Source organism: Protopterus annectens, chromosome 7.part0 (genome assembly GCF_019279795.1).
Source record: "Protopterus annectens isolate FY-2018-M chromosome 7.part0, PAN1.0, whole genome shotgun sequence".
Taxonomy (NCBI): Eukaryota; Metazoa; Chordata; order Ceratodontiformes; family Protopteridae; genus Protopterus; species Protopterus annectens.
This window is the reverse complement of record NC_056739.1, coordinates 34,788,784-34,806,671: the sequence shown is the minus strand read 5'-3', so window position 1 is coordinate 34,806,671 and position 17,888 is coordinate 34,788,784. Positions and strand designations below refer to the sequence as shown.

The 17,888-nt window shown below is 39.1% G+C and overlaps 1 protein-coding gene across 2 annotated transcripts in view; it reads left to right on the top strand.

The window, feature by feature from the left end:
- Positions 1-17,888, top strand: part of PPIL1 (peptidylprolyl isomerase like 1) — a 161,956-nt gene that overhangs the window by 28,259 nt on the left and 115,809 nt on the right. For both annotated transcript variants that reach the window (XM_044076470.1, XM_044076469.1), the window contains exon 2: positions 14,684-14,838. In XM_044076470.1, coding sequence (XP_043932405.1) covers positions 14,684-14,838 — 155 coding nt within the window. The remainder of the gene's footprint in view (positions 1-14,683; positions 14,839-17,888) is intronic.

Sequence of the window (17,888 nt, the reverse complement as noted above, 5' to 3'; positions counted from 1 at the left end):
GTAAACTGTATTTATTGCTATTTTATTTCACAACAGTCAGAGCAATACATATAGGCATTTAGGAAGGTTTTTGTTTTTGACATTTTGACATCAATTCTGAAGTACAACTGGTTTTTGGTCATACTGACTTCTTGACCTTATATGATTTTACGTAATTCATTTTATGTTTTTAGTTTTCACTTTTTATTATTTATGGTTCTTGATATCAACTGAGACATTTTGACTATTGTTATTTTCATGGTACACAAAGGATTTGTTTTTACGATGAGAATAGATTGTGGATGTAATAATTAATAACAATATTCTCTGGTGTAACAATTAATCAATTATCCAATGGTATTCCTGTTGTTGCTTGTTATTTAAAGCATTCATTCAGTGTAATTTTTGATTCTGATGAAGTCTACATACTGAAGACGAAAGCGCGCTCAATCATTTTTTATGTGATCTATGTTATTGTGTCGTCCTGTGGATTTATATTAAACTTATTCATTATTCTAGCCTGCCATTGTGCGTTGGGCATTTTTGGAACTACATTCGCAAACATTATTGGTGACTGCATTGTGCTTTCATTGTTTGGAGGGCAGCCCTTTATGGTACAGCAACGGAGGTTTGATTTTTGCCTTTGATACCATTCCCCACTCAGGAATCCTAGAAAAACTTAGGCATCAACCCCTATATCACTAGGTGGGTTGCAAACTGGTTCACAGATGGACAAAGCTCACAGACGATTGCAAGTTGGGAGCTATTATTAACTCCCAAGTGATGTTGACATTCTACAGAAAGGCCTCAATGAGCCCAACAACTGGTGTCAGAACCATGGCCTTAAGCTCAATGCCAAAAAGTTTGTCATCCCCCTTGGGGGAAAAACCCAGTTCCCTTGAATTACCACATTAATGGTAGTCCACTGAACACAGAAGGCATTCTAAGAGATATGGGAACACAGGTTGATAGCAACCTCTCTTTTGACCACCACGTTGCCACTGTGGTCAAAGTCCTATGTGGCACATCTCATTACTAAGGGTTTTGCATCCAGGAAGAAAGAGGTCATTGTCTCCCTCTCCTCTTCCCTCATTAGACCAATCATAGAGTACAATGTCCCATTTGGCATGTACCTCACTAGACACCTGCAACAACTGGAGAGGCCGCAAAAGTACCTCACAAAGAGGATCCTAGGCGTTAAACACTTGCCCTATTTGGACAGATTCAAAACCTCCAACTATTCTCTATGTCATATCGCCTATTTAGAGGTGATCTCTGCCTGACTTATAAAGCCATGTCTGACCCAGCTCTGTTAGAAATGCTACATCTAAAGAAATCCCAATCCCTCAGCAACACATGCTCCATAGACCTCAACCTCATTACCACAATCAACAGAACATGCTGGAGGGACTGGTTCATAACCCAGAGACTGCTTATGCTATGGAATAGACTTCCTGTACATGTCAAGCAGAGCACCTCGCTGGCCCTCTTCAAGAGAAATCTTGTTGAATGAATGGGAAATAGAAAATTCACCCAGGGGATTACTCCAGTGGCTCTACTCGACAGAGGCACTAGGAACTAAGGTCAGGTGGCACAATGCCATGGTAACCCTATGGGGTAGGCTTGCAAAGCCTCCAGGCCGTTAGCCTAGTACACATTTATGAACCTATGAGATTTTATAATTTATGCATTTAACTCCCTTTGCATGGGACTTTTACTGCAGCATATGTTTTGTAGGAGGCTATTGTGACACATTATCCATATTTAGGACGGTTGCCTTGCTTTCTGGCAGTGACCAACGACTTTTGGCTGCAGTTTATAGACTGCACTGTGCAGATGTATCTCAGTACTGTTTGTGCAGTTTGAATATCTCCATGTGTCTTGAAAACTCTACTAGTGTGTCCGTCCTTTTCAGTGAAGGGGAAAGCATCATCAGGTTTTGGCCATTCTTCGGTAACTGCAAGTAAGTAAGTAAGGGGTTATGCATTATAGGCTAGGACTCTTAATAAAAGCTCTGATTTGTCATTGGTGCAGCTTACATTGAGATGTTCCATATTAGTACTTTTATTTTGAACTTTGCAGTAGTTGTTTTAAGTCTTTCTCCCTGAGGGAGGAAAAAGAGCTCTGCTTAGTCCTTTGACAGTGGATTTTAAGAGGAGTTGCCGTAAGGAGGGATATGGTATTAATGAAATTTACACGTGAAAAAAATCTTATTATAAGAGAACTGAAGGCAGAGAGTAGGTAAGGCTACATTGGGGGTAGAGACCTATCCGATGGTGAGATGTAAATAAGAGTTGTGGTTGTTAAGTGGACAGCTAAGCAGTCCGTGACTGTGTAGGGTGTTGGATGTTGGGCATGCTTCACGTGGCCGAGGATGTTGATTTACATGAAGTAATAAGACATGTATGTTGAACATGAATTAAAATCTGTGGTGTGAATGATGTACTGAATCAAATCCACAGTAGTGATTGCAGTGTAAAAAAATTGAGATTTATAGAAAGAAATGGCGAGTCCATGTTAAACGTAAGTGTTTGTGTAATAGTTCAAAGAAGAAAAATGTTGAGTATTTACAAAATGAGTTGTAGAAATGATGTTGTGTAGTGAGTGGGGTGGTGACGGTGCTGGTGTAGGAGGGAGTATGAGATTAAAGTAGAAATTGTGAGTGAACAGAAGAAAAATAAGCGAATGGATTCAACTTTCTCCACTATAATTTTAAATTCCTTGCACAAAGATAGCTAAATAATTACCTGAATGGTGGAAGTGCTCATTATTTCCCTTTAAATCTGTCCATATGTTTTTGGGGAGTACAGTGGGCTTCCTCATATGAACTGTGTCTGTATGTTATTTTTTACTTTGTTCTTAACTGTCCACAGACTGATTTAATAATGTATTCTGCATGCTGCCCTTGATGCATCTAGTATGGCCTGTCTTCCATTTGTTGCTGACCAACCAGTGTTTTCTTTCTGCTGGGTATGCTTCTTCACTTACACGGTGACCCAGTGGTAGGATCTAGCAGTTGGCATCTGTGGTTTGATGAGTTTGCATGTTTCTTCTGTGTCTGTGTGTACCAGCTTCCTCCCACTTACCAAAAAACATGCTGGTTAATTGACTAAGACTGGCCATATACTTCACATTGGCCTGTGTTATTGTGCCTGGATCCTGGATAAAAAGAGTTTGAGTATCCATTTGCTCACCAGGTTAAATGATTAAATTAAAATAAATTCGTCATACTGGAGCTTGGCGGCATCCTTTTAAGTTTCCTGTTCATTTATTATTTTATCCCCCGCACAGGTCGTCAGCTTATCTCTGTCTGCTGTTCTCATCTCCATCATATTGAAATGCCACCGAAAAATCTATCCACTCAAAAACCATGGATATCAAACCCATTTCTGTCCCAACACTTTACGCTTGATTGAGCTGAAGATAGCCTGATGGATAATTATCTACGGAATTGTAGCATTTGGGACCATGAGTCTGATGGTATGGGCAATTATCTACGGAATTGTAGCATTTGGGACCATGAGTCTGATGGACAATTATCTATGGAATTGTAGCATTTAGGACCATGAATCTGATGGATTTTGACTGTAGTTCAGTGACTGTATTTTGGATAGTCACTGATGATCTTTTCAGGAGCAGAGGCACTATTAATGTGGATTTCAAATGTTGATCATGTTTTATTAATTTACCAATATCTTAATGCATAGCGGAGGATGTTGATGCTTAATTTCTATTCTGTCCTAGTTGTAATACCCTCTTTGTACTCTGCATAATTTATGTTGCCTTGTGTGGCAGAAGCATTAATATTTAAAGCTGTAATCCATGTACTGTAGCTCACACTTTTATAGTGTGTGTGTATAATTTAAATATGAAAAATATATCAAAACGTAGTCATGGAAACAATGCAAAATACTGACATTCAAATTGCCAACAAAATACATCTAATGCTTTATTCTGACACAGCCAGGCAAACTACAATCCAAAGCATAGTAATGACTAATACGAACAGTTGGAGTTTTTGTGTCTGATTTCTTAAGAAGTGATGCTGTCAAAAAAAACATATTCCTCCTTGTCATGGAAGCACTTTCTAGGTGGTGTAAATGGAACCCCTGATCTCGGTGCAAATCATAGCCGAGAGAGTAACACACCAGCAAATTAGCAAGCAGTAAAGTCGCCAATGCCATCTTTCTGCAAAGTTTAAAGGAAGAAGCTCAGCCACACTCCAAAATGACCATGTGAGCAGAAGTGGCAACCTACTGCAAGTAGAACTGTGGGTAACAAATGGATGAAGCTTAATGGGCTTGTAATACTGCTAAAAGTAGCTCAAAAACCTATTAGCATCATCTGGGAATATCTTTTAACTCTGAAAATGCTTCAGGAATAGGAAAAGCATAGAATTTCAGAAATTAACTTATGGGCAAGTACATTCAGAGCACAGTCGCAGGACTGGCAAAAAGATGCTGAATGTCCTTTGTGTTATCCAGAGTCATTCTGAAGGTTTAAAAGGAGACTCCAAAAGTCATTATGGGTGACCCCTTTCTGATCTAGGCAACAGTGGTTCTCCCTTCTTTTGGAAATGGCCAAGGGCAGTTACCATAAGCTTCCTAACGGACTGGACCTGCTTGCACATGACAGGGAGTGTTTGCTACTTCCCAGCTTGAAACAACTCAACTGACTGTCTGGATGATGTTCTTTCAATACAATTTCTGAAGACATGCAGCGGTTTATTAAAGGAGGCAAGAAAAACTGCTAGTAGAAAATTGTATATTAACGAATGGGGAAAATATTTTCTAGGTGGTGTCGCACTAAGAACATGGATCGTTTTAAGGCAAGCATTTCTCTGGCCCTACGGTATTTGTGGGAGGAGTTAATCTTCCATCCTTTCATACTCTTCTATCAAAGTTTATCTTTCAGCCATTTAAGCATGTCTGCCCACAGATGCCATTCTCCAATACATTCTCTGGCTCTCTTGGAGAACAGTTCCTTCATTTATGCCAAAAGTGGTATCTGAGCTCACTTTTAGCCAAGCTATCCCTCTCCCTGTCTTCGTTTTAGAACCTAAAGTGAAAAGGATTTTTCGTACTCTGAATGTTCACAGGCAACTCTACCATTTTGACCAAACTGAAATATTCAGAAATTCTGATAATTCATTGCTTCTGAAGGCACAGAAAAGACATCCGGAAGTCAGATTCATTTATATTTATTTATTTTTTATTTGTTGACCGGGTTTGTCCAACTGGGCTCCAAATGCCCATTTTCAGCGGAGGCCCGAGGAGAAAGCTCCAACAGAAAATAGAAATTTTCCATATTGAATACATATAGAAATACATTCATCAGTACCACAGGTTACTGCATTACAGTGCCACACATATTACATTCATCAGTACCACACATTACTGCATTACAGTGCCACACATATTACATTCATCAGTACCACACATTACTGCATTACAGTGCCACACATATTACATTCATCAGTACCACATATTACTGCATTACAGTGCCACACATATTACATTCATCAGTACCACATATTACTGCATTACAGTGCCACACATATTACATTCATCAGTACCACACATTACTGCATTACAGTGCCACACATATTACATTCATCAGTACCACACATTACTGCATTACAGTGCCACACATATTACATTCATCAGTACCACACATTACTGCATTACAGTGCCACACATATTACATTCATCAGTACCACAGATTACTGCATTACAGTGCCACACATTACATTCATCAGTACCACACATTACTGCATTACAGTGCCACACATTACATTCATCAGTACCATACATTACTGCATTACAGTGCCACACATTGCATTCATCAGTACCACATATTACTGCATTACAGTGCCACACATTACATTCATCAGTACCACAGATTACTGCATTACAGTGTCATACATTAAACTGTGGCAAGTGAAATACATAGAAATATATTCATCAGAGGGATACATTCATTATTATATACATAATAGTGCAATAGTTACACAGCTGAAATATTTTACTAGTTATGTTTGTACAGTGATGTACCAAGAGGAGAAGATAAAGTAGTAAGTTTGTTTATTGAAGGGAAGGAAGAGAGAAGAGAAGTGGAAGGTTATGGGGGGTGTTTACGGGTGATAATTACATTGGCATGTCCATTGTTCATGAAGATATTTTTTGTAGAAGGTTATAGGGGGGTGTTTACGGGGGATAATTGCACTGGCAAGTCCATTTTTCATGTAGGTATTTTTGTAGCGGTTTTGAATTGATTGGGATGCTCAAGGGATCTTATATCTAGTGGTAGGCTATTCCAGGCCTTGGAAGGGTTGAAGCAATAGACTAGGTGACCCATTTTGGTCCTTGGTTTGTAGACTTTTAGTAGGCCTTGTTCAGAATTGCAGAGTAATCTATTGGGTAGGTAATGAAAGATTAGATATGAGATAGTTGGACAGAAAGAGGGTTTGTAGAGAATGGATGAATAATCAGAAACTGATTATACCGAAGCAGGTTGGGTAATGCTAGCCAATTTAGTTCTTTTAGTGAGAGACACTGATGGGATTTGTAAGAATTTTGGGCAGCAAATCTGGCAATCCTGTTATAAGTTGTTTCTAACTTGTTTAGTTTTCCAGTGTTGCGGCTGGTGAGAATTTGGGAGCTATAAAGTAAAGTGGGTAAGAGGTAGGCATTTGAAAGGGTTAGTCTTGCTGTTTTGGTAAGAATTTGGGAGCTATAAAGTAAAGTGGGTAAGAGGTAGGCATTTGAAAGGGTTAGTCTTGCTGTTTTGGTAAGATATTTTTTGTTTCTATAGAGGAGACCTAGCTTGCGATGTGTTTTTCAGATACAGTTATTGACATGTAAATCAAAGGTTAGTCTGTCATCAGTAGTAACACCTAAGAGTTTTGTACTGGTGTCCACCTGTAGTTGAGTATTATTTTGTGACAGTATGAAGAAGGAAGACTTTATGTGGTTAAGATTTTTAGGGAGAAAGAGTAGTAATTTGGTTTTCTTTGGATTTAGGATAAGTTGGTTTTCAGATAGCCAGGTTTCTACAGAGTTAAAAGAGGACTGTGTGTCTGATTTTAGTTGAGTTGGTGATTCAGCAACAGTGATAAGTGTAGAATCGTCTGCGTATCGTATCTGTGAGGAACGAGGACAGGAAGAGTAGAGAAGGTTGATAAAGACGTTAAAAAGAAGTAGTTGTCCCATGCTGTGTGGTCCCAGCATAAGTCAATTCCAGGCAGGGTAAAGGCACACACTACTAGCGTTTGGCTTATTCAAAGGATTTTTGAAAAAGGGTAAACTCTAGAGGCAACAAATTGGTCCTGTGTACATTTACAAAGCACTACAAACTAGACTTCTTTTCCAGGTCTAGAGCAGGCTTTGCTAGGGCCACTCTCCAGGGCTCCTAGGCCCTCTTCTGCCCTCCTCCTTTAGTATGTGTCGGATTCTGCCCATCTAGGTTAGGCTGCTGCAGCTGCGGCCGAATGATGAACATGCTATAATTGTATAAGTAAAGTTGCAACAATAGATGTTCAAATGATTGCTATTGCAATAGTTGTTTCTTTGCCACACCCCTGTATTTTTGTTTTTTACATGACAATGTGAGAACATTCATTCCTTTTACTTTTTTAAGGCTCTAGCCTCCATCCTTTAGTTGGCATGAAAGTTCTGGAGGGCTTGGCGACTAGACTGTTGGATGCTCGAGCACACTAGGGATAAAACCAGCAGTTTGAGCATGAGGAAGGTGCTCCAAAGCATTGGAAGCTGGCTAGGTTGTATCCTGCTTTTAGGGTATGATGGCCATATATTTGAGGCTAATGCAGCAGTGATTATTCAAACGTTACTGTTTTGGTAAGTTTACATGGACAGCGGTACGTTTTTCCTTGGTCTTCCAGTTATAAACAGCCCTACTCTTGTAGTTCTTACTCGTCTTGTATTAATGCCAACAGCGTATTTTGTCAAGAATAGTGTGCTGAAGACTTCCAAACTGGCTAAACACTGAGTAGCAGGTTACTTTACAGCTCTGTCTATGAAAACTATTTGGCTGCTGCCTAGTATCTGCAGTCTGGCGGAAAAGAACCCTGGCATGATTCAGCAAAAACCAAGTTTCGCTTTAGTACAGGAGATGGTTTCCAGTAATTCCAAGGAAAAAAAATACTCGGAGATGTGTAAAATAAGTGAAGCTCTGGAAGACTGTATAAAATCAAATGACAAAAGGCTGGGAAAAGTAGAAGAAGCTTTAAGTAGCTATTTAGATGAGTTGATTAAAACTGCAGAGATCAGAGGTTAAAATGAAGGAAAGACTGGCTAAACAAGAGTTCCCAGCTCTCTGGTGCAGCGAGATAAAGCTCTAACTGTGACCCAGATGACCCAAGAACAAATAGTGGTTCAGGGAGCTGTTAGAGCTGAGGAGGGGTGGCCAAAAGATTCCAGACTTTTCTAAGAGTATTTGCTTGGAAGGGAGGCGTTTGATGGCTTTTCCCCTTGTAGTGACATGGCGCTCCAGGGGCTGGTGTACCTTGCTACCTTAAGAACAGGCCCCAAGAAGGATGTGGGTGGGTCTATCCCAGCCATTCTGTAGCTCTCATGGCAGCATGTATAGGAGCTGGCACAGCTGTGTATCTGGGATGCAGGAGGTCCTTCCAGGATAGGGGATAGGTTGCTTAAAAAAATGTCTTGATGACTGCCAAGATAATGGCTCTGTGATCAGGTTTCACTTCACAGGGAATAAAATGGGTTGGGAACAGCTCTCTCCCCATGAGGAAAGAGTGGACCAGTAGGTACTAGGGAGCTTATGAGTAGCAGCAGGGCACAAACATATTTTAATTAAAAATAAATAAATAAATAATAAGTAAAGCTTGACAGAGCATGCAGAGAAAACTTGACATTTTCTGCTGTATTCCTTTCTGCTATATTCCTTCCATAGTATCTGGTAGAGTGCATTAATGTTATGAAAGTGCATATAAGCAACTGGGCTGATATTCCACTGCAGGATTTGTTAATTGAGAAGGTATATCGTATGTTTGCTCCAGATCAGACCACGTGAAAGCAGTTAAGACCTGTAATCAGTAAAGGTGCAATCCTAGCAAGAAGAGCAACTCCTGACAATTGTGGAAGAACAGAAACATAATACAAATAGGAACAGCATGGTGTTTGTGGAAGATGATTATTCAATGTGCACCAGGCTATAAGAGAAGTACATTTTGTCCCTGCACTCGGGGGATGTTAAGAGGCAGGAGTGAGAATTCAGGTTGCTGCATCCATCTGTGTCTTCACAATATTTTCTTTCCTTGGAGGATTAGAGACATTTTTGGATGTAGAATGGGCTAAGGAGAAAGAGAAATAAAACTTGGCCAACAAAGAGTGACCCAGCAAGTTAATGGGGTCTGCTTCTCACTATTTTCACAATACCAAAATCAGCAGAGAGACTCTGCTAATGATGCACTTTTCATTGCTCTTAAGGAAGATGCTTGAATGGCAGAAAAAAGCCCGGGAGCAGACTGAGAATTGGGAGTACCTTGGACTTGAACCGCAAACTGATGTTCAGAGGTCAAGATGATCAGAGGAGCATCAACGTGAAATTACTGAACAAAATGAGAGGACTGTGGGATATCCAGTTCCGTTAGACATTTAATGTTTATGGTGCGAGAAGTGGCTGAAGACAACGGGGAAGTTTGTCTGGCTAAAATGGTGGATAGACTGTAAAGGATGAGCCTCATTTTGCCTTTAATATTTAGGGCGCTGAAAAGTAAATGTAAGTAAAGAAGTTGTGTTCATATTTGTATGAACTTCCTGGTAAATTGCATGTTGTATTGTAATTTCTCAGTAGTATGCAATCAGATGTATTTTAAATATGGGGTAGTGCGAGTTTTTTCAATCACTGCTGTATATGCTAACAGTGTTACAGTAAAAAAGTATTGTTTCTCAAGTCTAATGTATCCAGGCTTTTAGACTGTAACAAGGTAGGAAAGGCTGGAAGGAAGCAAGTTGGTGGTACATAGTATATTGGTCATATGCTGAATTAAGATATTTTCATATAGGTGGATATTAGCTTTTATTTTTTCCATTGTCACTTGATTTAGCTTAAGACAGTTCATAAATAAGTGCAGGCAGTTAATTATGAAAGGGCTGAGTGGTGTGTTATAAGTGAAATGTACAGGGATCTTCCTTGCATTTGCAAAGTTATTTTTCTTTTTTTCTCTTCAGTGTTCAAATGTTGGAGACAAATAAGTGTACAGGTGCAAAACCTTGCTAGGAAAGCTTTGAACCTTGTATTGTCAGTGAAATGTACAAGAATGCACCTTGTATCCTTGTATTTAACTCTTTCAGGGGACTGGCAAGCAGTTTAGTGAGAATAAATGAAGGTTGAAACTTTGGGAAGTGCATTAAAGTGCAATCGTGCACACTTTGTTGTATTTAAGGATAGATTGTGCACGTTTTGGCAAAGAGTTAGTTTACTAAAAGCATGCATGCTTTTACATTTGGGAGGGGAATAGAGTCAAGGTAAGGACTAATAGCTCTCTGTAGAAGTGCGAAGGTAGGTGTCATTGTGCGATTTAACATACTGTGGATATAAACAGTGTACACACACATGTTAAAATCCCAGGTTTTTGTGATATAAAAAAATGAGACCTAAATAAATCATTTCAAAACTTTTCCCACCTTTAATGTGACCTATAACGTGTACAATTAAATTGAAAAACAAATAAATCTGTTGGGGGAAAAATATAAAAAATAAAAAAGTAAGTATGATGAGCTGGTTGCATAAGTGTGCACACCCTTAAACTAATACTTTGTTGTGTTTGCACACCCTTAAACTAATACTTTGTTGAAGCACCTTTTGCTCAGCATTCAGCCGTCTTGGGTAGATACCTACCATCAATTAAAGAGACTCTAACCCCAAATAAAGTTCAGCTGTCCTAATGGGATTTTCCTGACATTTAGTCAGTTGCCTGCTACAGCAAAAGCCGTGGTTCGCAGAGAGCTTACAAAGCATCAAAGGGATCTCATTGTTGAAAGGTATCAGTCAGAAGGGTACAAAAAAATTTCCACAGCATTGGATATACCATGGAACCCAGTGAAGACAGTCATCAAAAAGTACAGAAAATATGGGACGACAGTGACATTGCAAAGAACTGGACATCCCCCCCAAAATTGATGACAAGACGGAAACTGGCATGGGAAACTGCCAAGAGACCTACAGCAACACTGAAGGAGCTGCAGGAATTTACTGGTTGTGTACTACATATGACAACAATCTCCCATATTCTCCATATGTCTGGCCTATGGGGTAGGGTTGTAAGGCGGAAGCCTTTTCTTACACAGAAAAACATCCACGCCCGGCTAAATTTGCAAAACAATACATCAAGTCTCCCAAAAGCATGTGGGAAAATGTGTTATGGTCTGATGAGACCAAGGTTGAACTTTTTGGCCACAATTCCAAAAGGTACGTTTGGCGCAAGAACAACACTTCATATCACCAAAAGAACACCATCCTCACGGTGAAGTATGGTGGTGGCAGTATCATGCATTGGGGTTGCTTTTCTTCAGCTGGAACTGAGGCTTTAGTCAAGGTGGAGGGAATTATGAACAGTTCAAAATACCGGTCACTTTTGGCCCAAACCCTTCAAGTATCTGCTAGAAAGGTGAAGAGGAATTTCACCTTTCAACACTACAATGACCCCAAGCATACATCCAAATCAACAAAGAATGGCTTCACCAGAAGAAAATTAAATTTTTGGAATGGCCCAGCCAGAGCCCAGACCTTAATCCAATAGATAATCTGTGGGGTGACTTGAAGAGAGCTGTGCACAAGAGATGCCTTCACAATCTGACAGATTTGGAGCACTTTTACAAGGAAGAGTGGACAAATATCGCCAAGTGAAGATGTCCCATGCTGATAGACTCCTACCCAAGAAGACTGAATGCTGTAATTAAATCAAAAGGTGCTTCAACAAAGTATTAGTTTGAGTGCTCACACTTGTGCAGCCAGCTTATTGTGCGTGTTTATTTTTTATTTGTTTTTTTTTTTTATATTTTTCCCCCAACAGATTTGTTTTTCAATTGAATTGTACAGGTTATAGGTCACATTAAAGGTGGGAAAACTTTTGAAATGATTTATTGTGGTCTCATTTTTTATATCACAATAACCTGGCATTTTAACAGGGGGTGTGTGTGTACACTTTTTATATATCCATTGTAGTTAATCTAATTTTAGAAGTAATTCCTGTAGTTGCGGCATTTCATTGGGGACAACTGTTCCTACATGGAGGGGGGGGGGGGATTTTTTGGAAAGTGTATGTAGATTGATGTGTTTGCTGTAAGCAGATAGTTTGGGGGATTAAATATATATTTTTTCTTGAGTGTTTTTATTGAAGTTTAAAGTCTAAGAAATTGTGACATGATCGCAAATAAAGGTGAAAATAAGTGACCACATAAGATCAGCACACCAAGCATTAGTGTCTGCATGTAAGCTGCAAGTTGGAACTTTACATTCAAAAGGAATATATGTAATATGTAGAAGTAATAGCTTTTTAACAGAATAACTGCATTGTCTGTATTGATATGGAATGTAAATACAGACAAAAAGCAAAGCGTATCGAATTAAATGTAGGATGTAGATAGTGTTACAGGAGCCATATTTAGGTAGAAATGAGCATTTGAATTTGACAGATTATTTCAGGATGGGCATTTTAGTTGAGTATCATGCACAAAGGGAGAGCAAAGTAATAATACTGATGGTGAGAGGGGTTCTGACAGTGATAATACTGATGGAGAGAGGGGTTCTGACAATGATGGAAGAGGGATAGGGTGAAAAAGGCCAGTAACAGTAGGTTGTTTTAGTAAGGTACTATCTGCAGGGGAAGAGTACACTGGCACCTAAAACTACTGGCGCATGAGAATATTGCAAGACATGATATTTAAACAGGGAATGTTGTTTATGGGTGAGGACTGGTATTTGATTTGCAATAGTAAGGACATAGGCTTAAAATAGAAAATTTAACACTAACTATAGATTTATGAAGAATTATATGCGAATATTTGGTGTGAAAAATGTAAATTTAGCAGTAGGAACTTGGATAATATTTACACCTTTTTCTCTAAAATATACTTTAGTATAATGATTTACAGATGGCTTGCTGGAAGACTGTGCTTGGAAGGAAGGACCATGTTGAGAAGGCGACTATATTGTGGAAAAAGACATTATAGTAACATGTGCACTTTAGCCTTGCTGGTGGTAGGATTGTACATGGTAGCCATTTTGGAAAGGGAATTGTTTTTATTTCACAGCCACACTGACAAGAAAACCATGTTTGGCAAAAACTGTCCAGTGGAGGTGAGACGTAGTTGAATTTCTCAGGATTGTGGGACATTTTGTTAGTACAGGAGATTGCCCTTAAACCCGCATAGCTGTTTGTTTGAACAGGAGTAGCTGTGATTGTGTACTAAACGGACACAGTGATGCTACAGGGAGGTGGTGCTTTAAGAAAGGTACCCATTAAGCTAACATGGCGTTGTGTTTGGTTTCCAAGAAATCGTCAGCAGACTGAACGCCACTGGATATTGTAGGTTCAAGTAAAAAAAATTTTTTTTTGAACAGCAAACAGCAAACTCAAATAACAAGAAATTATTGCTGCTGATCTGTGCACAACTAGTTTTGGAAATTCTCTTTGTGTAGAGGGATAAAGCACGGATTATGATCCAGAAAACCAGAGCTTGGTTCACACAAAGGCATGGGAGTAGTGAGAAGGCTTTGCTTGCTCATCTGTCTTTGAGGGGTGTGTTGGGAGCAGGGCTTGTTCACAGAACCTGGATCCACGTGGTGCATATTACAGCTGTTCCACCTGACTTGCTTAGGGTCACTCCAAAAGATGAATGGTCTGTAGTATTCTTGGGCTGGGAAATTACCTGATTCCTCAGGACGGCCATGAGGGGCAAACGATACTCAGTGGAAGATCTGTGCCAAAAAAATTAACTATTGCATCATCTACTAGATAAGAATTATGGGGGGGAAAGGGAGTTTGTTGGGAGGTAAGATGTATGACAAATGTATATGTATTACATGAACTCGGACATCTGCTATTGTGTGTTGTTTTACTCTGAAATGTATATGTATTACATAAAGTCTGACATCTGTTGTTGTAAGTGCATTGTTTTACTTCCTTGGAGTCAACTTTCAGAAGTTCATAGTAATCTGATGTACTTGTTCTGCCTATATGAACTTTTAACAGGTATGCTTTTCTAACTGTCTGGTATTCACCTGTTCATTTTCCTTAGTGTGCTTTATACAACTGCAGTTTCATTTCATTAATATGGTGTGGCACAGGGCTTTCAGTTAAAGTTCATGGATTTTTTTATGTTTTAACAGGTCATTTTTTCTTTCTTTCTACTCTCCTTTTGTTTTTCACTCCTTTTTTATCATATACTGCCATTCTGTTCTCTGCATCACCTTTTATATGTTATTTTCCCGAGTTCTAGCATCTTTTCTTTTGTAGCAGCTTTAACAATCTGTCCTCATGGGACATGATATGGTAAATGAAATTGTCAGCAGACTGTATCCAAGTTTTGTGCAGTTTGTGTTTGCTTTCTAGTAACCTAAATGTGGTAACGCTACTCCTGTTGCACAGCAGCGCAATCGTTTTCTATTTCAGATTGTTTGGTTTATGATATCAAAGTGAATTACTGTTTTTTCTCTTCAGGATGGGAAACATTGTGTTTGAACTCTACTGGAAGCATGCCCCTAAAACGTGCAAAAATTTTGCTGAATTGGCAAGGCGAGGTTACTACAATGATACAAAGTTTCACAGAATAATCAAAGACTTCATGATTCAGGGAGGGGATCCTACTGGAACAGGTAAGCCAGTTTTGTAGTGCATTGCTCTTGATAGGATGGAACAAAGTGAGCACTGCCTTACGACAGAGAGAGATTAAATTGTTGATAGGAATCGTTTCCTTGTAAAAAAAAAAAAAAAAAAATGCAAGCTCATTAATGGAAGACCATTTGCTCTTTAGCACAAAGTGACGTCTTTAACAGATGGCATCATAAAGATCTTGATAAAATGGGTTCCCTGATGCCATCTCTAACCTGCCTTTTGAAATCATTGGTTTTGGGGACGTGGATGTGGGTAGCAGTGTCGTGAGCCTCTGGGCTATTGAGTCATGTGTAATTGGTAAGGTGATGTAATGATATACATCACGACAATCACTTTTTTTTTTTTTATTATTTTGATCATTGATGCATTGCACTGACAATATCAAAGGTATTATAATTTAACTGCTTATGAATTGACTGTTTTCCGAACCATTGTCCCTTAATTACTGCTTTGGTGTTTTTTGTTGTCTGTATGTAACACCTCTCTCTGTCTCTCTCTCTGTCTCTCTGTCTCTCTGTCTCTCTGTCTCTCTGTCTCTCTGTCTCTGTCTCTGTCTCTGTCTCTCTGTCTCTGTCTCTGTCTCTCTGTCTCTGTCTCTCTCTCTCTCTCTCTCTCTCTCTCTCTCTCTCTCTCTGTCTCTCTCTCTCTCTCTCTCTGTCTCTCTCTCTCTGTCTCCAACATGATGTAACATTGTTTTAATTACGTGTTCAGGAAATGTTACAGCTCATCTGGGAAAAAAAAGAGAATAAAAAGCTTAGATCTATACTGGAACACATACTTTACTGAAATGCATACTTTCTAAGTCTCCAATTGCATCTGCATTTTGTGTTTGTTTTCTTAGTTACCGTTTGTTTTACTTTGAAAACTTTTGAAAGCTGTACATTTTCAGCTGACTAAATAGTAAATGTTGCTTCTACCAAGCCTGCAAAAGCCATGCTGACTTGAATTTCACTTTAACTTCAAATGACAGTATCCTTCTGTTTTTCCCAACATATTGAAATTTTGTGGGCAAGATCCCCGAATTGTCCTGCTTTTATTTATTCATTTATTTGTATTTATTCATTAATTTGTTTCTTAAGAGAAAGCATACAACAGAGTGTGTAATGTGTGTAAAAGCAAGTAAAATGTGCGTGCTTTTTTTTTTTTGAGAGCAAGTGTTTTTGATTGTCATTTTGTTAAAACACAGTAAGATATACTGCGTCTGCTAACTTGAATAAATGCACAATGTACATTTGTGACTGCCAAAGGCAGGGCACCCAAACTGCAGGGTAAAACTGTGTAGTAAGAGCTCCTCATTGGAACTGGCTGCTTGTGTTTGCTTAATTACATGAATTGGCGTCTGTTTAGATCACCTCTGAGCCAAACAGTTTGTGTATTTTTTGCTGTCTTTTTTGTTGCCTGTACCTAAAGACACATGGCTATCAACTGGCCCACTTGTTTCAAGACCTCGAAGATAGGTTTTCTGATGTTATGTGTTTGTATGCAGTAAATAAGTAAACAGTTAGTTGCTACAGTTGTGATCACTGACGTATGGTGCACTGGTATGTGTTTGTATGCAGTAAATAAGTAAACAGTTAGTTGCTACAGTTGTGATCACTGATGTATGCTACATTACTTATGTATTTTCTTTGCTTATTTCCCCAACACACTACAGCATACTAATTTCATGGTCACTGTTAGCCTGTGCAACACTGCTTTAATTAGATAATTAGCACTAGAAACCACCTTTCCTTTCCTCCTGTAAACCTCATCTCCCATTTTTTTTCAGGATTTCTCACCAGTAATTACTCCTCCTGTGGCCCAAACCACTGGTGAAACCTACACAAACCACACAGTATATCCTGCACCCTGATCCACGGGCACAACCCAAGGCATTTATAAACATCTACGGTTTATATGCATGTTTCTTACTCTGGCTAACTACTTTTTCCCAGCATTAGTAGTAATCTGTTACTCTTTTGTGCATATTTTAAACAACTAACCTAAAAGAGCACCGTGATTTTCCCTTTTACTGGAACGAGCTCCCTGCCACCACCCATCTAATTTCTGTCTCTGCCCTTTCGTTTCTCCTACAGCCTTTAATACAAGACCTAACTTTTCCCCGACCTGCTCTCTACCCCAGCCTAGATTCTTGGTCCACTCACTCTTAACTTATTTACCGTGGTTTTACTTCCCTTTGGTTACTGTTGTGCTGTGTCTGTATCCTACCCTGCACTCTGTTCCAGCTGTACTACTGCTACTACCTGTACAGCTCGGCTAGCTCTTGCCTGGTGCCCTGCAGAGTTCTACAGCAGAAGAGAGACAAAAGAGAGACTTTGGAGTGATTAAGTATCATTTTTCTGCATTTTATTGCTGCCTTTAGCTAATTCCACCTAAAACACCAATTTATATATATATATATATATATATATATATATATATATATATATATAGTTTTTGTGATTTAAAAAGCTTGTTTCAGCTACATATTGTACTTATTTTACTGCCTGCACTTTAACAAAGTCGTTTTTGTGTTTAAATTACCTGTTTAACTGTTGTAGGCTACAGCCATTTCTGTGCATTTTAAAGTGTTTTTTTTATTGTAGCTGCTTTATTTTCTGGGGAAAAAAAACAAAAAAAATACTTGTTTTCCCGCCTTTCTAAGCTCAGTTTTCAGGTTAGTGCTGAATTCAGGGTTGTGTTGCAAGTTTCTGTGTTTGCCCATACCGTACTTGGATAGAAGGAAGTTTCTCTGTTCACATGTGAGACAGGGGAGCATTGAGCAGCCTATCTGTCCCTGGAGGACTGGTTTCTGCCCAGAAATTAGTAGTTTATTGGCCATTTTGGGCTAATTTCTCTTTCTTATTTCCCTGCTATAAATTCCGCATTTGCTCGGTTTTGCGTGCCGGGCAGTGCCGGTTAGCTAGGGTATAACTATTCCCGGCTCCACAAAGTCTACTCCTCAATTTTTCCCTTGGAACTAAGCAAACTTTCAACTTAAGCACTCAAAACCATTCACTTCTCAGCCCAGCACTTGCTCAAAACTCATAGC